Raw genomic sequence first — 24,486 nt, forward strand, 5'->3', positions numbered from 1 at the left:
AACAATAACAATAACAATAACAATAACAATAACAATAACAATAACAATAACAATAACAATAACAATAACAATAACAATAACAATAACAATAACAATAACAATAACAATAACAATAACAATAACAATAACAATAACAATAACAATAACAATAACAATAACAATAACAATAACAATAACAATAACAATAACAATAACAATAGTCCAACAAAATGAAATATGTTTTTAATTTTACTCGAAATTTGTATAGTTTAGAATTTTTCCCCCAACTAGCCCAGACCAGACAAACTAGTTTCGCTCGAAATGTTACTTGTTATTTAATCACTGGCCTTAAATCGTCCGGTCGTTCGATGCACGGTCGTCTCGCCGATCATCGCGTGAAATATCCACGCGTGCTTGTCAGAATCGTCGTGCGTGAAGAGCCCCAGTAACAACGAGTTAATTGCGTGTGTAGAAAGGCGCATGTCGCAAATTAATTTTCAGCTCGTTGTTGTTTCAGCCGACGTATCTCACCCTGACGAGGCTCCAGCTTCACATTGACTATGCCCAGCTGGCGTACGAACTGGGTGGCAACAAGCCATACGATCACGCGGACTGGATCCAGAAACGCGTGGTAATCATCTCTCGTCTATAATTTGCGCTCAAATAAACCGCATTAACCGTATTAAACCGAAACGATGAAACGTAACTTTCTACGCGAGATACCTTTGTGAGAGCCATTTCATGGTACATTTACTTCTTTATATATTTTATACGAATGTCTGGCTAACGCTGCCGTAAGATATAAACGAGATAATATTAGCTTAGTATCGCAAGATATCGAATATGGATATATCAGGTTGTCCGAAAAGTTTCTTTCGTTTTATGAGGATTCTATGAGGCTTTTTGTTTTATATTATTTTGTCGAATTACGTACGATCGATTTTCTTCTGTTGAGATAAACACCGCGACATTTCACAGACTTGGTTTCACGTTTGTGTGAAGGTGCATTGCTGTAAAATGCACGTTTGCGAGAGGAAGATACTTTTCGGACAATCCTAATAGATATTGTAGCATATTAAGAATATTCATATCGATTTACGCTATTAATTACATTAGAATTTTATTAAATGGTAAGTTACATTCTAATTTAGGGTTGCGTGTTAAATTAAGTTGCGTAAAGAAGGAAAAACATAATTTGCCAAAATGACAGGTTTCGTATAATCGAATGCTATAGCGTTGATCGTCTTGCAATAAAATTATACGTTTGCAAATTTTCTCTTCCTTGTAGAAACGAAATGAGCCGAATGTTTTTATTTGGTTCTGCGTTGAATTAAGTTACGTAAAGAGAATGAACGGAAATTTTAGGGAGTTCGGTAAAGTGATAGCTTTCGCATAATTGGAGAGCGTCGTGCTTCCTGCTTTATGTGAAAATTGTGTATGTGTCACCTATCATTCCTTTTTTTTTTCTTTTCTTTTAAGCAAAGGAGTTAGCTGTGAATGCTTCTTTGGTTCTAAAGTATAAAACGATGAACAGATGATTAATAAATTTTTTAAAAGTATACAGAATTTCTATGGCAATAAAAGTTGTATTGATTTCAATGTGGCAGAAAGTGGAAGACTACACTAAAGATGCAGCCGATCTTGTTACAAAAATGACTGACCTACACCAAAGACTGATGATCACTTTGGATGGATTTCGGATGTCAGAATCGGATGATGATTTGGAATCCTATTCGAGGATGAGCAACGATTTAACATCTCAGGCGCAACATGTTCTTCAGTCAGGTGAATACCGTACTGATCTATGTATATGTAATGAGCCATCGATTACTTTGATACATTTGATGCAAAGATATATTCAAAAAATTAACGCAATTTCATTTTTTCAACGAATTTTTAAATTTCGTGTTAGCAGGAATATAAAATTGAAAAGACGAAAATTGAAAATCGTTGATCTTAGTATTAGGTTGTTCGAAAAGTTTCTTTCGTTTCATAAGGTGATGGTAGATGAACAACAATTTCTGTTTTATATTATTTTATTGAATTAAGTATGATCCTACTTCGTTATATTTCTATTATTATGTTCGTGCGTAATTCAATAAACTCATATAAAACAAAAGACATTGTGCGTCGTCTATTATTTCCTTATAAAACGAAAGAAACATTTCGGACAACCTAATATTTCTTTAATTTTCTCTGAAATTCTCATTTCAGCAAATAAACTTTGAATATCCCGAAAGAAGACTGTAACGTAAAATCGAAACATAAAATCGTTCGTGTTAACATGATCCTTTCACGTTCTTCTTTAATATCAAAAGCTGTGTAACGATAAAGAAGAAAAAGAAATAAGATCGAATAGAAAATGAAGAAACTAGAATTGAAAAATTTACCACTAAAAGATGAATAAGCCAATAATCGAAAGTTTTAATAAAACCATCATTCCGCCATATACAGAGGAATCTCGAGTTTTTCACTGCGTATCTGTCACAGTCGGCTCGTTTTCTCGTGTCATCGTTATCGATCGCTCGAATGTCTATTTCCTGATCCGTAGTACAATCAAGCAACCGGTTGTACACGAGGATCGACACTCGGATATGGCCGGATTGGTCGGAAAAATTGAAAAACCGGCTTAACCGGATGTCGAGCAGGAACGTTTTTTTAGAAGTAAGCCGGCAGAGTCGCGTGCTCGCGGGAACGCGCGAGGGTGTAAAAACGCTGACAATGCAACGCTCGTGTAACTTTTATTTCTATTTCTTCTTCCCCTCTTCTAGTACAAGATCCCGCTATAATATTGGAATCTTCTTAGAGATGCGCATTTTTTAAGCCTACGGGGATTGCCCGTGAAGCTTTGGAATTCAAAGAAATTGATACACTGTTATTTATACCGTATTATGCTGGTTGTTAACCGACTGCAATCGTTTTTAGTGAAGGCGACTTGGAAATCGTAGTATCTGTAATTCAATCGAATCTAGAAAAATTGAGATATTTTGATAGAACTAATAGACACAATATGAAAGAAGAATTTATCGAGTCTTTCTGTTATGTTCAAAATAATTGAAACTTTCACGATGATCGGATGACACATTTGTGATTTTCTAAATTTTAGTTGTGTTTTTACATATTGCGTTGCACTCTGTTCGGATATTTCGTGAATATTTCAGTTCTTCTTCGGGGTAAACCTGGAACAATTTTTGAAATCCAACAAATCACACATATTTCAATATTAAACGGATTATACATACAATAATATATTGAAATTAGTGTTAAATGAATATTACATAATGTTATAAGAAAAGAACGTTGGTTATCTGTAATTTTTATAATTTTAGGCAGAAATTTAGTCAGTTCGATGAGCAGAGAATCTACGAAGGACACTTTGGACACCTCGATAAAAATTTACGAGCTCATCGATTCCATCGAATTGAAACAGGTATCGTATCTTCTTCGAAACAAAAGGAAGATAAGTGAAATTTCCTGTTGTTTGCAAGTGTGATGTTTTACATTTTTTTAGCTGGACATTGAAAACTCCTGGTCAGAAATGGAAAGAAATTTGGACACAGCCAGGGTAATCGGTGACCTCGAGAAGGGCGTGTCGCGTGTTACGGATTGGATCCTGGGACCAGCGGATGCTATGTTGAACTCTTGTTGTCAAGTCGGATTCGACGTCTCTTCCTCGGAGGAACTTCGTAGACGACACGAAGAATTGGAATTAGAATGCAGGGTAAGATATCAATATTAAAATAAAAAGCAATAATTTTCGTGTAAAATGTCTACAGTCAGCAATGATAGAATATTTTATTATCGAATAAATATTTCTTCATAATAAAACTTTCAACAAACTATTTAATTATCAGTTTGTTACTTACACATTTGTTTGCTAATTACACGAATAAAGATTGAAACTTTGTAATACTTTAAGATAGCAAAGAGAGTAAAATGATATCGAAGATAGTTTGCATTTGTTTGAATTTCAGGAAACTTATGGACGTTACGCGGAATTGCTTCACAAAATCGATAGTTTACCAAGCACGCGTTTATCGGAAGACTTGAAATCTCAGAGAGACTTCATGGACTTCGTGTGTAGAAGCTTCGCAAACAGACTCGAGAGACGACGAAACGTGTTAATCACTTCTCAAAGATTTTTTAGACTAGTTTCTGAGGTATTTATCGTTAGCGAGGAAGAAGAAATTTCCAAATGAACATTTCTTTTTTTAGTTTAGCATTGCGTTGCTACTATTTTTCAGTACTTTGACAAAACGAGCGAGGTGTTCGACAAATTAGTAATGGGTAATAGAACTCATGACTTTTCTCAAGCTTCAGTGAATCTTCTAAAATTGGAACAGAGTCAAGCAATTTTAGGTAAATAATTTTTATTTAACAAATGTCTATGCCAAAGTATTGGGTAGTTGGCTGAGACAGCAATTAAACAGTGATTCAGAAAATTTACTTAGAAATTTAAGCTACATGCCATATGAAAATTGGTTCGTCATCGCAGAAACGTATGTTACGCGTGAGATACCTGCAACAGTGTGTATTAAAAATATGATTGAGAAGCGGATGATTTTCGAAAGGATCCGATGCAAATCATTCGTAGAAAACGTTGGAATTGCGAATATAATATCGAACAAAAGCTTTGAATCATTACGCGTTGCCAAGAATTTTAAAAAGTACTAACTAACGATCTTGTTACTTTAGAAAATGTTTTCGTCGAAAATCTATCGAAATGAAGAAAATTCTTGTTGTTATCCGTAGCATGAATTTCGAATTAATAAGAAAATAATTTTTGTTTTGAAAATTTCTTTTCTTCGTTTGAGTGTCTTTATTGTCTCTTTGTTAAGTCTTACAATTTACGCTGAAAAATATCCTACGTTTATTGTAGAAACTTTAGAGTGCGAGTTGGTAAAGGAAGGTGAAAAATTGTCAGATATTTTGTCAATGCCCGTGAAGGATGCGCTAGGTCGAGACGTGCACGTTGACTATGGCGAGGACATAGTGAATGTCAGAGATATTTTGGATGCAACAAACGCTAGGAAAAACATTTTCAATGACAGTGTCGAGTTCCAAAAACTGTCTCTAAAACAAATCGCTTTAATATATACTTACGAAAGTGACGCTAAACAGGTGATTGTACAATTTTATTCGAATAACATTTTACTAAATAATATTCCATTTCAATGAAGTATTTCTAAGTCGAGTATTTCTATACGTTATTTATATGTGAAAGTTTTTAGGCTGTAATATGGTTGAACGATTTATATGATGTTCTGTTAAAAAATCATATGGAAATCGGTTGCAACGCGATCGAAATACAGTCACAAAAGGAAGAACATCAATCGTTTCAGGAAACTGCTAAGGTACGTAGAAAATAAAATGAAATAATTCATCGCATAGAAACTGCAACAACGATCTAGTAGTCAAGAAGTTGGACGTTTACAAATGCACAGAGTAGAAATGCAGAATAAAATAATTTTATATGTATTGGGTTGGCAACTAAGTGATTGCGGTTTTTGTAATTAGGTGATAATTTACAATAAATTCATTATGAATATTAAATATATATGGTAATAAATTAAAATAATGAAAATTAATGAAAATAAATAAATATATATGAATTAAATATATATGCATGAAATGAATAATAATGAAATGAAAATAAATAAATATATATGAATTAAATATATATGAATGAAATGAATAATAATGAAATGAAGATAGATAAATATATATGAATTAAATATATATGCATGAAATGAATAATAATGAAATGAAAATAGATAAATATATATAAATTAAATATACATGAATGAAATATAATAAATTCATTATGAATATTAATGAATTTATTATACATTACCACCTAATGACGAAATCCGCAATCACTTAGTTGCCAACCCAACAATATTCATTATCTTGACGCTTAAATCACTGAGGAAAGTGTGGAATATAATTTAGAATAAAATGATAGGAGAAACGTGGAGTAAAATACGTATACAGATTTTAGAGTAAAGTAGTAGAAGAAAAATGGAATGACGTAATTTTATTCATCATTGTACCTTGATATTTCAATTTCTAGGGGACTTATGACTATGGTTGTCAATTAGTGAACGGTGCTCAAGTACTAAGATTATCCTGCAGGCTACCACTGGAAAGTAACGCGGCTCTGTTCTCAAGGCTGCGTCAGGCTTGGAAGCAGCTTCGATCCGTTGGCCAAGAACAACTAACCAGGCTGAGAGTGTGCGCTGTTTTCCATAGAAGCGTCGAAGATGTACGATCGGTGACCGTCATTTAAAAATTTCAAGCACATTACAATGCACAAATAATCAAATTTCCAATGTGAAATCTTAAACTTCAAGCTTTACAGTATACTCTACCTACAGCTTATTCGTTACAATTTTCAATTGACAGTCGAAGAGCCGAAAAGAAAAATGGCACAACTGACAAAATCTTGAATTAAAAAAGGAAAAGACTTTAATAGAAAAATCTCCGAAACTTCAAAACACGTTACTCTATGTAATTACAAAAACTATTTGGAAATTATAACAAAATTCTTTAGATAGATCTTTAGATCCTACGTATCGTTCTCTCTTTTTCCTGCTTTTGGAGAATAGAAAATGCACTGTTATCGCTCCTATTCTCCAAACTATCTTCTATAATTTCCAACGTATTTCTTCAAGCACTGTTCGAAGCTACACGACTTGATCAAGACCGTGGCATCGCTTCGTCGATCCTTGAAACCAGAAGACCTAGCCGCAGAAGCCCGAGCCAAGGCCGAGATAAGAGACATCCTGAATAATCGAGAAAAGCTTCTCCTCGAGGTTGGACGAATGGTGAGGCTGGGTCGTCTCTTGAGAACACGGTTGAAGGAACCTCTCTGTCATCAACGGCAAGTACGACCGCGATCATGCATGTTTCGAAAGAAATTCTCGGCGTTAGTCAACGCCGATGATTAACACTAACACGTAACAAATCGGTGAATAAATACCAAACATCGTGCAATCGATCCTTCTTGGAATTTTTGGTGAAATTGTTGACCAGGAACGATCGCGAAGCTTTCTAAAAGGAGAATCTCTAAATCAGTCGTAAACGTATATACTTTCAGTAAAATATTTTACCATATTTTATAACAATTATTTTTATAATAATATTTTTGAAATAAGTAAAAATTGCACTGCATAGATATTATTGTAAAATTTCTCTTTATTTCGTAAATATGAAAAGCAACAAAGCTCTTTATGAGTCACTATAATTAAGCATTTAAAACGTCCCCCTTTTTGATTATGAAAATGGGTTAACGTCGTAAATCGGTAAGTGAGCGTTTTCAATGAAATTGGTTCAAAAGTAACTAGGAAATGTGTGTTCGTAAATCGTGAATGGATGTCAGGAATCGTATAACGAATTTCTATCGACATTTCAAACGTTTCTGGCAAGATTTCCCGCTCGAATTTCCCCGTCCAACCGTGTCCTTGGATTTTTCCTCCCCATTATATCTAGTGCAATTGGGTTCGGTGCAATAAAACGCGCGCATCTCGGTCGTCCACCGCAAGAGCAAGATAAGTCGAGTTGATGCGACGGTGTTGTGAGAAAGATCGAGTCGGTCGGTACCGAAGTAATATAAGAGACGAGGAGGGCACGGTAACGTCGACGGGCACCTCCGTTTTTAACGGAGGCGGTGTGTCAGTCCATGGCTGCACGTCGACCAGATACCTACACCTTGATACCTTGATGCTGCATGTAAGTCCGATAGTTTCGAAATACGATAAACGCGCTCTACTCTCGTTCGACCTATTGTTCCTAGAACCAAGTACCATTTTCATCCAAATCTCTCTGCATCTCTTTCTCATTCGGTTCGTTATAAGGTCCACCAATCTTTTGTCGATGAAACAATTACCTCGAAATAACACAAAACGATTCTTCTTCTGTCATATAAACTGCATCTTGCGTGAACGTCGTTCTTGTGACTTAAATTTTTCGAAGAGAAATAAATGATATTCAGTTGAAATTACCAAACAAGCATAACGAAGCGATTAGTTAACAAATTTTTAATTCATTGTCTTACTTCTTCCTTTCTCTGTTATGTTTCACATCGTTGAAGTTTTGTTTGATCGGTGAAGTACGTACTTGCAGTTCATTCGGCTACGTATTAGCGGATGAGACAATGTAAATACCTTTTTATCCGACGTGTAAATCTCATACAACGTCATTATTTTCACTTATTTGTCTCATAGAAAATTAAATGACACTTGTTGAAGTGACGAGATGAATATAACGATGAGGTTGGTCAAAAACTTACCAATTCATTGTCTTTTCTATTTCGTTTTTCTTTCTCGATTTTTATAATCATTGCAATTTTATTCGATCTACGAAATAAATGTGCACTTTGTCGAGTTTCACCCACGTGTTAGTGCGATAAATATAAGTCACTTGCGTCTAGTGTTGACGTATGCGTAACAGTTTGCGCTCGTAGAGACGAACGTCCTATTTTCACCCACATGAGGACGGTCAGGGCCAAGAAATTGTTTCACGCGGACCGTCCGTTTCTAATATTCGTTTGCAAATCGCAAACGTGAAGTTGGTTTCTAGAGCTCGCGCAGAAGTGGCTAGAATTTTGCCTCTGGAAAATGCAGCTATTGGCACCGAGCCAACATAAACGAATATCGTTTCAAACCAGCTCCTTATTTTCTTCCCTGATTTTTCGCAGGTTGACCTATTTGTTTCAAATTCTTATCGTTCAGGGTGGCACCGTTCTCCAATGTTTCTTGGTTCGTGCACGCGTGCACGAGCTTTCGTTAACTGATATTGCCAAGAGAACCCGTTGGCCGCGGTCCACGAACTTCAAAATCTGATCGACGACGGAACCACTTCGATCAATCGGAGCTGAAGATTTCCGCTCGTTATTTTCGGACCCACGAAACGTTTCATTCGGAAATTTGTACGTAAGACGTGAAATATTCGATTCTTGCGCGTCCGTTTCGCGAACCGTGAAACTTACGGCCTCCGATAAATCCGTCTAATTAATTGTTTTGATTCATTGTTGGGATTAAATGAATCGTGAATTTCTATTGACTAGTTGGTTTATGATTTTTCAAGAAATTTTTTATCGGATATTATGAATATTTACACACAATTACAATTAATGTGATTACAGTTCGTGCGATTACGGAAGATATCGACACACACCCCCATGAAGCGTTTTTTATCAGATTCCATAAATTTTAATTTCAAAGTATCAAATTTTGTTAATCATATGAGAGTACGATTAAATGATACGAAATTTGATGCACTTGCGCCTAATTAATTACTATGTAAATGCTACAGTAAAACGAGTGGTACACCAATAACTTTTGTAGCCACTGTGTACGTAGCATCGTAGATATCGAAAATTCACAGTGAACGTACCAAAAACTTGGAAAGCGCAAATTTAGTTACAAACAAAAATTTGTTTACTCCATTGATCTAATTGTAATGCAATTGACGATAAGAACTTTCTTTCTCTCTCCAATGAAGATAATCGATATATCGCGATTTTTTATCGTCTCCTGCAACGTATGTTACGATATTGGTAAAACCGAAAACACTTTCTACCCTTTAGAGCACATAAAATAGCCATAGATCGATTGAAATTTCGATATATGCAGCAACGATTGAAAATGCCGCTTAAAAGTGACGCTATGCAGATACAGCGGCTCTTGGTTCACCGAAATTAGAACTCCGCCCCACATTGAAGCCACCATCTGGTCCACGACGCTTCGTCGCGGCGCTGTCACTGTCGATTACGTAATTCTTTAGAAATTTGACGTTTTCTCGAGACTAATTTCGTTAATGCATACAGATCCATCTTATACATTAAGATGCGTCGATCATTTGCTACGGATCGATTACTATGGACGACTGGACACGCGATTTAACTTCGAGCACCGATGATTTCGTAAATACAGCTACAAAAACATATATTGCTTGCAACTATGCATATTGCAGTACGCGATATGTATATCAATAAGATGGTCATTTTTTGAGAAAGGAAAAGATATTTTATTTCACTGACTGAATGAAGATATCGAGGAACAGGTGATGTTGGTGGAAGTTTAAAAAAAAAGCACGATCGTAAAATGCTAGTTTAACGATCTGTTCTAAAAATTCTTGTTTAAAAGCCTGCTAAGAGCATCGCTTTAACTTTCAGCAAGAAGCAAACGTACCGTTTAATATGATATAAATTATAATTGATATTCTAATTGTAGGTGGATTAACAGCTTCATTTTTAATCCTTTGATATTTTTATTATATGTATTTTTTTAAAGTAAGGCCAGTGCCGATGACTTTTCAATTGCGTTCAAACAAAACTTACTAGACACCCCATATATCTGCAAAAGGCACATGTACGCACTCATAAAGCAAATTATAAATAACGCAAGGAGCAACTGCGATAAATTCTCGATACTTTATCATCGTAATCCGCCACTTTCGAACTTCTTCAAACGCAACAGGAGAAACAGGACAGGAAATAAAGCAAAACACTCTGTTAAAAAAACAAAAAACCGCCATCTGTTAATCACGTGACGTAGTGATTTACGCGTAACAGCTACTAAGTTACAATATATGCAAAATATGGCACAACGCTTGGTATAATCATACAGGAGGCTATTTTATATGAAAAAAAGAAGTGAAGAAATTAAAATAAAATTTTTTGGTTTCGGAAGTTATTTTACGTGAAAATATGTATCGAATTTCCTATACGAACGTTTATTCTCGAGAGAATCGAGTTCGAGGACTTGTCAAGTACCTGTGAACTGGACTAACTCTTCATTGGATACGAGTAGGAGGCAACGAACAGAAGAGCAGAAGGCTACTCTATACGCAAAGATAAACTAAAAACATAATATAAATTTTTTTCACTTGAAGGCTTGTTTTCATGAAAATCGAATTTGAACAGATTTAAGCTCTAAACAAAAAAAAAAAAAAATGTATTCTTTATTCTCGATTTATCTTCACATACACAGGATAATCTCCTATCGTTCGACCATTGATATCCAGTCAGAGATTAATACTCTCCGAATGTTCACACTCGATTTTTTTAAAAACCAGATGCGAGATCTCGAATGAGAAGATTGTATTCTCAACTTTTGACTTATTTTCGCACATAGAATAACCTGCTGCTCATTGTTCAGCGTCCACCATCAGAAATTTGACAAATGGAAACTCGACGTTCGAAATTTCCCAATTACTTTTCTGCGAACGTACTCGTAGTGTACCGCTGGTCTTTTGTCACACCGTGTATAACAAGATCGATAATCAGGCACGCGATCATCATTCACGAAGTCGACGGACCACGGTCCAGAAAAATGTCTATTAATAGCGGGAAGTGAACGAGAGAAATTTATTTTTCTAGAATGTCTGAAGCCGAGGATGCCTCGGGCAAAGGCAGTAACCTGACAGCGATTGAAGCAATCTCGGCGAGGCTGGCGGAAGTAACGCGACTCGCCGAGAAGCTGGACGCGAGACTTTGCGAGGCTGGAGCCAGGACTCGACCAGTTCCGATGTCGTCGTCCGCGATGTCCTCCACTTCGTCTCTCTTCTCGTCGTCGAACGTATCAGTCACCACGTCCACGTCCGTTCCTAGCCAAGTTCAAACGATTTCTACCGGAATCTCTGGATCCATTGCTGTTACTACCTCGTCGATTGGAATTACAACACCTTTGATCAGTTCCTCGGTGTCTACGGTGCAACTGCAACCTAAATGCGTGTCCACGATATTGTCCTCGGCGACTAATAACGAAAGTGTTGGTCCTTCGAAGGAAAAGATGTCTGGCTTGGTGTCTTCGATACCACAATCGGCGAATGGAACGGTTTGCACGGGTACTGTTAATGGTAAGGCTGGTTCTACTATGCTGGAGAATGGTAAGACGGAGGAAAAAGTTGCTGAGAAAGAAGACGGAGCAGAGGAGAAAAGTAAGGACGTGGATTTGGACCGAGCGAATGACGTGAAGATGGAAGAAGTCGCGGAGGTGAGATAAATTCGTTCGTTTAATGAAGTAAAAAATGTTGGTTAGAGAAAGGATACGACGGTGTGTTTTATGTTTAATCCGTGATGGAGGTTCAAAGGAAGAGATAGTGTTAATAACAGTAACGTAAAAGCTGTATAAAAATCATTGAACGTCTTAAATAAAGTCACTTACATAATTTTTTTATCAAGATACAAACAATGTATCATTGTTAAAAAAATGTTTATGATTTGAAAAGAAAATTATTTATTACAGACACTTGAACGTTCTGAAACTTGCTGAAATTGTAAGGTTTGAAATATTAAGAATGTCAAAAAGCAGAATTCAATAACGTAAATTGACTGAAAAAAGTACTACAAAAGAAAAATATTGCACGAGTACAATATTAACCCTCGATTCAATTCAAATTTAGAAAAATTGTTTGACACTAATTGTACGATTGTTTTAAATCGTTTAATATTTGATCCTCTTCTTCTCTGATCGTATAGAGTTGTCTCTATATCTCTATATTAAGTCAAATTTATATTCAATGTCTCGTCGAATGCATTTTGTGATATTTATATCACGATTGTAGGACGTAATTGAGAAGTCATTCGACGATAGTCAAGCCGATGATTCGAACATAGAGGACTACGTGACCGCCACCGAACGTTCAATTACTCCGACAGTTCGCTCCAGAAGCGAATCCTTCGTTACTTCTCCAGAATGCGAAGATCTTGCCGCTCCAGCAACCATAACGTCTATTAACGATAATTGGTAAGAAACACTGTCCATAAACAAAAAGAACACTCATTAATTAATTCGTTCATGAATAATACGATCTGATTCTAATAACGATTCCTTTTCGTCTTTTTATTCGCGAAGGTGGAACATCGAGGAACCTAAATTTATCCCCACCACTGCAGCGGCGTCTTCTCCTGTGTTTAAACAAATGGAAGCTTCGAAAGAGCCGAAAATAGAAAGAAACGTCGTCGTATCGGTGGATACTCCGCAATCGGAAGCTAGCGAGACGAACAAAGAAAAACAGATTGAGAAAGTTGTGACAATGGAAAAGAAAGTCGAAGTACGTAGAACATTTTTAATTTATGTTTCTGTGAATAATTGAAGGTTTACGGCAACAAGATGGCAGCTTCGGTATTTAAAATAGCGAACAAAGGAAAATATTTGGAAAATAAGAATTACGAGAAACACCATAATTTTACAAAATAGGTTTATATTTAATAAAATAAATATGATATATATTATGGAATAAAATGACTGTTAGAAATATGATATTTCTTAGTACATGAGACACTAAAATTAAATTAAATTGTAAATTGTATCTATTGGTAAAGAGAGGTAAAAGCATATTTAAATTGAAAATGTTTATTACTCGAATATTAATTAACTATGAATTTATAGCATGTTCCACTGTTAGGAACATGATATTTCTTAGTGCAAGAGACACTAAAATTAAATTAAATTGTAAATTGTATCTATTGGTAAAGAGAGGTAAAAGCATATTTAAATTGAAAATGTTTATTACTCGAATATTAATTAACTATGAATTTATAGCATGTTCCAAAAATCGACCTGATTCTGATTGATCTTGAGTTAATTTTTGTTGCTTTACTCAAATTATTGAAAAATACAGCTACCTTCTTATTGAAGCAATCCCTTCAATTTGCATACGTCGGGACTTTTTTAATGCGTTATTTTATCTTATGTCGATTCAGGAGAAATCCGGGAAGATCGTAAAAGAAGTTACAGAAACAACGACTTTACGTGTGTCTCACGACACTCGTTTAGGTATCGCGTCTTACAAAGTGATATCCAACACTACGCAAGATCATCGAGAAAACGTTGATGTTAAGGAAATCAAGGATCTCGAACGAATCGTGTTTCCGGATGTTCAGACGAATGGATTACACCACGAGACAGGTTCCGGTTGCAAATGTGAGACTTTTCACGTTCAATAGTCTTTAGAAACTTTAGTTGCTCTGGTGTCTATCTTCATGATGGAAAAATTAATTTTCTATAAAAACGTTTATTGCATTATCTGCACAGATTATTTTCATTTAAATCTAAAGAGTTACCAGAATGATATAATTTATTGCATATTTGTTTAAGGTAGGACAGTAATTTTCGTGTTCCAATAAATTACGTTGGAACAGAATAAGAAATTAATAATCAGACCATGGACCTTTATGCATTCATAGGAAGTTTAAAAGTGCAGAAATACACACAGTGTATAAAAATATAGAAAATATCTAAAATATGGTTATTTATAATATTGAACAAATAATTGTTTAGGTCTTATTTCTTTAGTTATATACATAAAGATATCGATTTACATAGATACTTGAAGTCTACTAACAACCGATACAAAGTAATTATATCTGCAACCAACAGAACAAATTGAAAATACAAAATACGATTAAGTCTATTTACTGCGATAACCCTACTAAGAATGTTTCAAATAATCATTAAAAATCATATTGTTTCGCAGCGGATTCGTACAGTCGTAGAGACGAACTGTCAACGAAAACAGACGACGCCGAACGCGTGATCAAATTCGCAAAGATTTGCGAGATCAATCAAGAATCTCGCGTAATCCCTGCGGACACATCGAAGGATATTTCGTTGTCCCTGAAGGAATATACGCGACATCGCGAAGACAGTGGAATTGAGATGTCACCGACGAAGAAGGACGAGAATCTCGAAGGGCAAGATTTCCTCGAAAGAGCGAGGAAGGTGAGTTCGATCGAAAGTTCCTCGATGAATGGCGATCGAAGGAACGGATGTTGCAATTGCAATTGCAGTCACGAAGCTGCATGCTACGATCGTTTTTCCATGCAACAGAATCTGATCGAGCTTAACAGCGTTAATGAGAATCGACGTTGTGTGCCACTGTCTAATGCAAGCTGATTTTTTATGTGATTTATGTGCTTTTATATTATATATTACATTCCTTTTTGTACGTTCAACCCGGTTAAATTAACTATTTTATAATTGTGTACTTGATATAATTGTTTCTGAAGAAATATATTAGTATAGTTGTAGAATTGTAACTGCAATTATCATTATTGTAGTCTGTATAAGTGATAAAAATACGATAAATAAGTATAGTTTATACGTTTAATTTATAATTTAGGTTTTTATTAAGTACTCGATGCAATTTATAGGGTGTTGTGATAAATACTATTATATAAACAATCAAAGACGCTTGAAGCTTAAATTTCTTCGCTTTTATACAATACAGTATCAGGATTATTTTAGACTCCGGAGTAAAAAATTATCTTCAAATACTTGTATATAAAACACGTTTTATAATTTACCTATATAAAATAACAGAAACACTGGGTTGAACTGATTACAAACGATACAACAATAATCACCCAATGAAAACCTAACTCCTCCACCTTTAACCATTTAAGAAAATCAAAATTAGTGTATAGTTAAAATATGAACAAACATTTTCAGTCTAACGTGTGCATAACAGTTATAACATCCTTACGTTGTGTGCATGGCTCGCGTTTGTAAATAAAGCGTTACTCAACAGTCAGAAAAACTGAATTTTGTACCTTGAATGTAAAGAAAACTTGTCACATTTTCAACGAAAAAAAATTATCGGCTATTAGAACGAGCGATTCCTGTTATCGCGATGACACTCTTTTGAAAGTAGCGGGTCACGAGCTATCGGCACATCTCATCGCTTTTCGCGCGCGATCGGTAATATTCGGGCGCGTTCGGATGCACTCGACAACGCGCATGCGCGGCCAAACCACTTCGGCGGCATTCGAAACGGGACGATCGGTCAGTCTTGAGTCGACTGGCTTCTGCGACCGATCGACCGGTGATGTGACACCATTGTGACATGTGTCACGCGAGTGTTGTTGCTGCTGAGGTTTACGTTGTGGCTGTCATTGCTTGAACGTGGGTCGATTTAGGTGATTGCCCGATAATTAATTAGATAACGTAGCATAAGACGATCTTTACGAGATACATTTACAAATTCGCTTTCGATCTCTCTAATCGAGAATGTTTCCCAGATTCCATTTTTTAAATAATCAGATGAACTTTTACAGATATCAAATAGGATATCAAATAGAATATCAAATAGAATATGAAATCGATTAATACTATCGCAGTAAAAGATCGATAGTAGTTAAAGAAGAAAAGTTTTTCGTTCAGGGAATACGTAATTTAATTATCATTCGCCCCACGAATCGTAGTATCAAGTTTCTCCGCAAACAAGTGGCACTCTTTTGAATGGACTCACCGATGCGCGACACGTAATCCCCGGTTATACTCGGCCAACTTTGACCAAAAACCCGTCCAATTTGTCACGTTTTTCTCTCGACCCCGATTTCATCTCGTCCTTGGGTATGCTGTTCACGAGCAGCTCTCGTCTCTCTTACCTTGAAAAGTGCCACTGAAATAGTCCGATCGTAACACTATCTTGCCGCGAGTAACAGTTCAAACCAACGGAGTAAGAACCTCTTACAAAATCATTTACATCGCCTCTACCATTTATCGTTATCTCAAAGAAAGCACGAGTATCGTGCTCTCGAAAGCGCCATCGTCGAATTATATATACATATATACATACACATAAATGTATATCATATCTCATCCTCCATTTGTTGTCCATTAAATTATATTTAAAAAAGACAAAACGACATCGAAGAAATGTTCAACGAAAGTTTTCCCCTTTTCTCGTTAACGTCTTGGTTTCCAGTAGCAGCGATCGTTGGCGAACAGATAACGCGTAATTAGCCTGACATAATGCCACCGATAATACCATAATGCCGGCGTGCATTGTTTCACGAGGATGGGCGGCGGACAAAGGGAACGCTTCCGGGCCGCGAGATCCGTGAACCGTGGAACACGCCGATTCCAGCGGACTGTACACGCGATCTCGCTTAATTTCTCGTCTCCTCTTTTTCCACGGGATCGTCTCCACGATTCCCGTGGGTCGCGCGGTGTGGCGAACCTCTCGTTCGGAGAACGCCACCAGTCAGTCCGGTTTTATCCTCCCATTCGTTCGTCCGTGTCGGTGACGTCACCTTACAAAGATACCTATAAAGTATAAACACACTGACGTTCGATCGAAAGGTGTATAGTAGACACACGCTTTTTAATTCAGATCCCTGCGTTTTAATTATACACCGGCAATTACAGGCATGGTGAATAGACGCGTTCTCCGGTTGCTAGTTTCGATTGGATTTGGTCCTTTTTTTTTTTTCAAGGTGTTTGTCTAGCCTCCGTAATGATAGTGTCTTTGAGAGGCTGAATTGTTCGATGCATTCGATCTATTGGCGATTAGTAATGGATATATTTAAGTATTAGATCAGAATCGAAAGTGGATTGCAGCGGAGTGAATTGTTATCGGGATAGATATCGCGGGTGGCGTCCGGATGCTAATTGTATGTGTCTGCTGGTTTGTATGTCTCGTTTAAGTCGATTGAAATTCGATGTAGATACTTTCTTCGTAGTATAAATTTGATATATATATATTTCTTTTTTTTTTTCTTTTTTATTTGGTTGTTGAACATTTTTGAAGAAATTCTGAGTTCAATATCTTCAAATAGTTGGTATACTATATGTCCAAGTAGATTGCGGTTAAATATAGATGTTACAGTTTCTTTGTGTATATGGAGTTGATGTGTGTTTTAACGTGGTTGTCGAATATTTGCGGGGAAATTTGAATGGCAATGCTCTTAAGATTTTATTCTTCCATCGTGGAGTTCGAATGATGTCAGTTGTAACAACTTGTTGAATAGTATGTTTCTCGAGTAGATTAAATTTGGACATACCGTAGATTATTTCTTCGTCGTATACCAACTTGATGGTATCTTTTAATTTGGTCATTGGAAATTTTTGGAGGAATCGGATATTGAAATTCTTGACACTTAATTCCTCCATTGAGAATTTCAAATAAGTGGGAATTCGAGAAAGCTGTTGAATATTATTCATTTTTCAGTTGCAATTTCACTGAACGTTGTTTCTTCGTGATACATGGAATTAATATAACTTTTAATTTGCTCAGTGGAAATTTTGGAAAGGATTTGAGTACTAAAATTCTTTCACTGAATAGATAACAGAATGAAGTATCTTTGTTCGTGGAATTCTTTGCGCAACATAAGCTTTATTGGACTGGGTTCAACATCTAATGGTTGTACAAACAAAAACGCTACTCTTACAGTTATACAAGAAGTTAAACTGCAGTTATATGTACATGAAATTTACAGTAGAAGCATCTACGTAGTCGGAGAACTTTAAGCAAAAGCAATGATTTTAAAACGAGCTAGATAATCTTCCAATATTCTTAATTTCCAAATTTGAAATTTTTCTTTCCATCTTTCGTCTGTGGATATAATTCGATGAACTTTTACGCCGTAAAATAAAGAATTTTGTAAAACCCGAATTTTGTCTCGAAGCTTTCCTTCGATATTTCATCCGTAAACGAAGCATTCACGATGTTTCAATATAATTAACTGTGAATCATTATCTTTCTTCCGAGCACAAGCAATCGTTTCAAAGCAAAAGAACTGCAAGACGTTTAATTTCTATTTCAAAACTTCTTTTCTATCCTCCAACCGTAGATAAAATATTTATAACGTTCCAGTGCAATCACGTCTTTCTATGGACTTCTATTACTTTTCCCAGAAACTAAGCCGGACGAAACAGATTTGAAAAAACTTCTGAATCTAAAGCAACGTCTACAGAACAATAAAATGGTTTATATGCTTCGAATCTCTCAACTCCCATTCGAAAATTTCTTTTCGTTGTTGCCACAGTGGATGAAAGTTTTACGTACGTTCCAGTGCGATCACCTCTCCCTGTTGATCGTTATTTCGGTCGCAAATGCAAAGGACCGATCGCTCTCAGAGAATTTTTCTCAGGCAAGGAAGGAATAGAAGTTCTCGAAGCGACGATTCGGCACGCCTCGGTGTCCGTAGAATTCGCGTGTTTGGCGAATCGCCAAAAATAACGTTAATCAGTAGAAACGGCGATGGTAACTGGAGAACGTAACAGACGCGTTCACTTCGTTGCGATCTCGATGGAAGATGGAAGACGAGGAGCGACCGGCATCAAGTTTGACCCGCTCCGAAATATTTCCGCGTCATAATGCCGTTGTCATCTCATAGGAACGCGGAACGTTGATCAACGTCGGGATTAATTCACCAGTAGATAGACGAGAGCTATTAAAACCTTCGTTTCTTCTCCTTCGTGTCTGAAACGTTGGAAACAGGCCAATCGAATTCCGTATTTTCACTGAAATATAATTATGCTTGAATTCCTGCGTCACGAACTTTGATCTATCTTCCGGTAGAAAGTCGCAACTACGATTCGTGGGTGTAAAGTGTTAAACTAGTTTGTGTAATGTTATATGTAGAGAGTACTTTCGTTAAAAACAGAGAAATTGTAATTTTATTTCGTTTTGCTTCAGACGTATTACGTATTAGTTTCGTTTCTTGGCAATTCGTATCCCTAGGCGCGTTATGGCTAATGAAAAGATTCGAGTATAGGAAAAAATAATATTTAGAAGCCGTTATACTTGATTTATCTGATCTGTGTTAATCGATTTCATGCTACAATCTTTATGCAGATAGTAGAAATCATCACCTAGTGTGGGTGTGACTGTAGTGTACAAAATAATTGCAGCTGGATTTGATGTAAACTCGGTATATTCGAGCTCGATATGTTTCAAATTTCCGAGCTCCCGCTCGAAGATTCGAAGGTCTGAAAATTGAAGGATTTCAAATTTGAAGGTTTAAAAGTTTGGAAATTTCAAGATTTGGAAATTTGAGATTCTGAAAATTCGGAAATATATAGAAATGGTCAATTGTAAATATTTTGAAATATTTTAAAAACGTCGAATCTTTCGATCTATTCAGTCGATTAATAATTGTTCACCATCTGTACGTGAAAATTCGAAATACCCGTCAAACGAAACAAGTTGAAACATATCGCGGGACAATTTTACCATTGCTCCAACGTCAAATCCAGTCTCGAGGTGTTTTTCACGCGTTACCTTACGCTTGGTACGATTGAAGTAACGAGTAAAAAAAAAAAAGAACCGCACGAACGATTCGGGACGATCGTTGAATCGATCCACGTCGATAGCTCGAACGATTCTGTTTTGCCGCGAAAGAGAAGAGTTACGAGAATGGTAGACGGACACGACTCGATGGAAACGACGGAGAATAGCGAGGTACCTCGTGAGAAGGAATCGCGAACGATGGTGGAGAGCAACGAGGATGCACCGCAACAAACCACCAGTCCGACGACCACCATAAGCACCATAGCTGTGCAGAGCGGTGAAACGCGTCTGGTGATCGCTCTACTTCAAGTAAGGGGCATCGTACCTTATCGTAGACGACTAATGTATTAATGTCTCGCCTGTGTAGGCGGTGATGTTTTTTTATGAATCGATTTTCGCACTATGATGGGTTTAAATAGATATTTTTAAATTTAAATAATACGGAGGAGTCTTTTTATAGATTTTGTAGACTTTGTCTTTTCTTAGATTCTCTAAATATGATTTTGAATATCTTAAGATTTAGATAGTATAATGTAAAGTCGTCTTTTATTACAAGGGATTAATTTTTATCGAAATTTTTAATCATCCTCTTAATAAGATTTTTCATACTTTGTAATTCAATTGGCTGATGTAATGGGAAATTTTGTTCTTGTTAGTAGATCAATTGTTATTTAAGAAATTTAAGATTTCTTTAAGAATAGAAATAGAAGAATAGAATTTAAGAGTAGAAATTTTGATTTAAGAAATCGATGAATGGCTGTTGGTCGCTTTTATGCAGATTATGTAAAACGTTTTATGTGCTTTTTGTCAGATTTGTTTGCACTTACTTTTTTTTTGTTGTGTTAATTAGTTAGGTGTTTTTTTTTTTGACGTTATGGTGTGTAATTATATATATACATATTTTTTATGAGATTGTGTAACGTTTGGGATTAAATATTTTTTGTTTGAGTTTTTTACGAAGAAGTTAGCAATTAACTGTTAATTATATACTCTGTAATATTAGGTTGAAGAAAGTTACTGAAACGTATTCAGAACTCGAGTTATATTTATCATCATTACGTGAGTCATCATCATTATATTCCCTATTATACATTTTTGAAAAATGTACGTAAGAGATCCTATCGTTCCCTTTATCTCAACTCTTAATTTATTAATTATTAGATTCGTCGAATTCGCGTACAATTTTTATATCGAGGCAAATTCTGTTTGAAATATAAATAAAATACAACCACTTCAAATGGTTAATCGTATCTCGATTAATCCATTAGCTTTATTTTTAAAATACACGTGAAATAATTTTATTTTATGTTAGGTCATCCTTTGCTTTAGTCGACGAATATCAAACAATTCGCGATAGATAGTTTTACAATATGATATCGTCTATCTCTAAAATGGTTTCCAATAATCTTTGAATAATAAACGCGCGTGAAGAAACTTGCACATCGAACACATTTGACATAATGAAAAATATAATTTGAAATTGTTCGAATATGCTAAATATCTACGAATCAAACAAAATAATACGATATTATTTAAACAAATTATTTTTCAAATATTTTATTCAATTAATGCCCAAAACTTTGATAATTACATATAATTAGTCTCTATTTGTGCTCGAATAGATAATTAATCCGAATGTCAGATGAATCAAACATCGGCCTCCCTCCAATCTCATCATCGCTATATCTCTCGTGCAAGCAATTAAACGCACAAAATCTATTTTAATTCTGTTCTTAGTTCTGAGATTGATACCGTTAAGTGTTCTATTCGAGTGTTCTTCAGACACATCTTATCTTCATCGATGCGTATCGTTCTTCAAGTCACTTCGAAGCACTCGAATTGCCATATTACCTACCTCGTGCAATATCAAGTTTCAGAAAATCTTGCAATAATTTTGAAAACCGATATTAGGTTGTCCGAAAAGTTTCTTTCGTTTTATAAGGTGATAATAGATGAATAACAATTTCCGTTTTATATTATTTTATTGAATTAGGTATGATCCATTTCCTTCTATTTCTATTACTATGTTCGTGCATAATTCAATAAACTAATGTAAACCAAAAAACATTGTGCGTCTATTATTTCCTTATAAAACGAAAGAAACATTCCGGACAACTTAATGATAAATATAATCGAGTGAGATTATCACGAAGATGATAAACGACTCTCAACATTAAATCGATCGTTTCTTGTGCTATCAAACGAACCAAGTAGAAACCAAATCGATCAGTTCCATCGAGTATGATGATTTGATTGCTAAAAATATTCCATATAAATACTATTTTAAATATCGATGCTTATCAAACGCTTATCAATATTTATTTATTTATAATAATGCTGGCGATAATCGGGTCGTGAACGCTGTACCACAAAATCGCCGGATTAAGAGCGAATAATTTTAACCCTTTCATAATGAAGCCTAGCAGAGACTGGGAGAAAGCGTCAGATATAGTACGATGAAAGTCTCAAGAGTCATCATACACAACACAATTACTGATATTTATTTTTCACAAAACATTGGAAGTACATTACACGCATATTTTATATTTGACGCTATATGGATAACAAGAAACAACGAGGCAATGATTATTTCCTACACCGTCCATTCCGAATTTTTCACTGTTTTATTTTTAATCAAAGGATCAAGAACCTAGCATTTTCATCATTTTACTGCACCCTGAAAATACCAAGTGCACGATAATTATACGGAATAATAAGTATTAGATTGTCCTTGTAGAAGTGTCTTTCTTTCGCAAACGTGTTTTCTGCAACAATGCACCTTCGTGCAAACGTGAAACCAAGTCCGCGAAATGTCACGGTATTTATCTCAACAGAAGAAAATGGATCGTACGTAATTCGACAAAATAATATCAAGCAAAAAGCCTCGTAAGATCCTCACAAAACGAAAGAAACTTTTCGGACAACCTAACACGTTGGCGTAACGCAAGTGCGACCAGAAGCAGCAGAAATCATCGAGTTCCATCAGCGACGCGTTCGGACGCCATTTTCACCGTTGACCACGCGAAAGACAGCATATATCAGCGTCATGGCCGACAAAGGAGCATGCAAACGTCTTGATATATGTTTTAGGAAGCGTTCGAAAGCCGGTCGATCGCGTATATTCAGGTAGAAGCCGAGTGGCTGGCCGCGTACCCGGTCACACGCGTCCATAATCTATGGTGTTGGATTATTTCGGGAGTCGCCTCGAGTCCATAGCTATTTCCGAGTCCTCTCGAAACCGTGAGCGTTTTAGGTATCCCATCGAGCAAAACGAGCTCTCGGAAACTCCGCGAAGGATAAATTTAACCGCTACAACGGGTTCCTTCCCTTGGAGAAATCGCGCCGCCATCAACCAGGGCCAAACCGTCTCGTCTTCGTTACGCCACCAAAAATAATTGTACGAGACGTGGAACGATCGTGTACCATGACTATGTACATGGCAGACACGTAAACGCGAGGTACACGAAAGGATTCGTATGGAGAAAACGCACTTGTTGCACGCGATTATGTAATTCTCTCGGGGGATACGATCTTGTACGGTACTTGTTGCTCGAGATATTTATAGACGCAGGTACTTTTCTAGAGGCGAGTTATCGACGTGTCAGAAATGGATAGCAATTTTTCACTTTGCAGGATTTTATATGACATTTTATGGACAGTACGAAGAGTCGACGAGGAAACGAAAAGAACCGAGAGAAATGAAACTGTCGCGACTTGAAACACAAACTTTGTGCATCCTCCCATCGATGTGCATAACGTATTGTTATATATGTGTATAATTTAATATTTTCTCTGTTGTATAATGGATTCTTTAATTTTGTTGAAAACTTTCAACGGTCGTAAATTTCCATTATAGTTCGAACTTTGGTCGCTTCTCTTTGGTTCGAGAAATTCTGTGAATTTGTTCTTGCAGTACATCAGCCAATATTTGATATTCTCCGTAGTGGATTTTTCAATCTTCTCGAGGAATTTAAATATTTGTCATTTTACAATGATCATTTCTTCGTTAAGGAAATATGACACGTATCGTTGTCTCTAAATCCAGAATTCTCTATCGAATTTTTCTTGATTGTAGTCTACAGTTTGATATAGTCTGTCTTGAAGTCTAATACACACACACACACACAATGTTGCAATCTCGATTTCGATTATTTATATGCGTTGATAAGGCTTGAAAAAGTATGGTTGGATTTAGTGACTCGAGAAAAGTGAGGTTTATCTCTGCGTGACCTATAACTGAAACCGGTCCAACACATTTTTTTCGTGGATTCGTTGAATAAGGTCATCGTAGGTTTTCATTTGGTTTCTTCCATGTTATCCTTAAGGGGCAATTCAAATCGCTAGATCCTATTCGAGAAAAATCCGTCTCATTATTTCAGTATAGTACATTATTGTATATACCATAATCCGAAACGTTCGTCTCAACATTTTATTTTCAACATTTTTTCTTTTTCTTTCAACTTTTGAATTACATATTTGAAA

At 35.9% G+C, this 24,486-nt stretch overlaps 2 protein-coding genes across 2 annotated transcripts in view; both read left to right on the forward strand.

Annotated features, from left to right (window-relative positions):
• The window catches only part of LOC122569834 (SEC14 domain and spectrin repeat-containing protein 1-B), an 11,375-nt gene extending 4,446 nt beyond the window's left edge, over positions 1-6,929 (forward strand). Inside the window, exons 3-12 of the mRNA XM_043731461.1 lie at positions 497-610; positions 1,587-1,764; positions 3,309-3,409; positions 3,491-3,700; positions 3,954-4,139; positions 4,224-4,338; positions 4,859-5,100; positions 5,211-5,333; positions 6,053-6,244; positions 6,654-6,929. Coding sequence (XP_043587396.1) covers positions 497-610; positions 1,587-1,764; positions 3,309-3,409; positions 3,491-3,700; positions 3,954-4,139; positions 4,224-4,338; positions 4,859-5,100; positions 5,211-5,333; positions 6,053-6,244; positions 6,654-6,929 — 1,737 coding nt within the window. The remainder of the gene's footprint in view (positions 1-496; positions 611-1,586; positions 1,765-3,308; positions 3,410-3,490; positions 3,701-3,953; positions 4,140-4,223; positions 4,339-4,858; positions 5,101-5,210; positions 5,334-6,052; positions 6,245-6,653) is intronic.
• A 634-nt stretch (positions 6,930-7,563) lies between these two features.
• LOC122569054 (titin) overlaps positions 7,564-24,486 on the forward strand; it is a 229,553-nt gene continuing 212,630 nt past the window's right edge. Inside the window, 7 exon segments of the mRNA XM_043729518.1 lie at positions 7,564-7,710; positions 11,363-11,978; positions 12,550-12,731; positions 12,840-13,038; positions 13,691-13,910; positions 14,464-14,708; positions 20,116-20,313. Coding sequence (XP_043585453.1) covers positions 11,364-11,978; positions 12,550-12,731; positions 12,840-13,038; positions 13,691-13,910; positions 14,464-14,708; positions 20,116-20,313 — 1,659 coding nt within the window. The 5' untranslated portion in view covers positions 7,564-7,710; position 11,363.

Source organism: Bombus pyrosoma, linkage group LG7, assembly GCF_014825855.1.
Source record: "Bombus pyrosoma isolate SC7728 linkage group LG7, ASM1482585v1, whole genome shotgun sequence".
Taxonomy (NCBI): domain Eukaryota; kingdom Metazoa; phylum Arthropoda; class Insecta; order Hymenoptera; family Apidae; genus Bombus; species Bombus pyrosoma.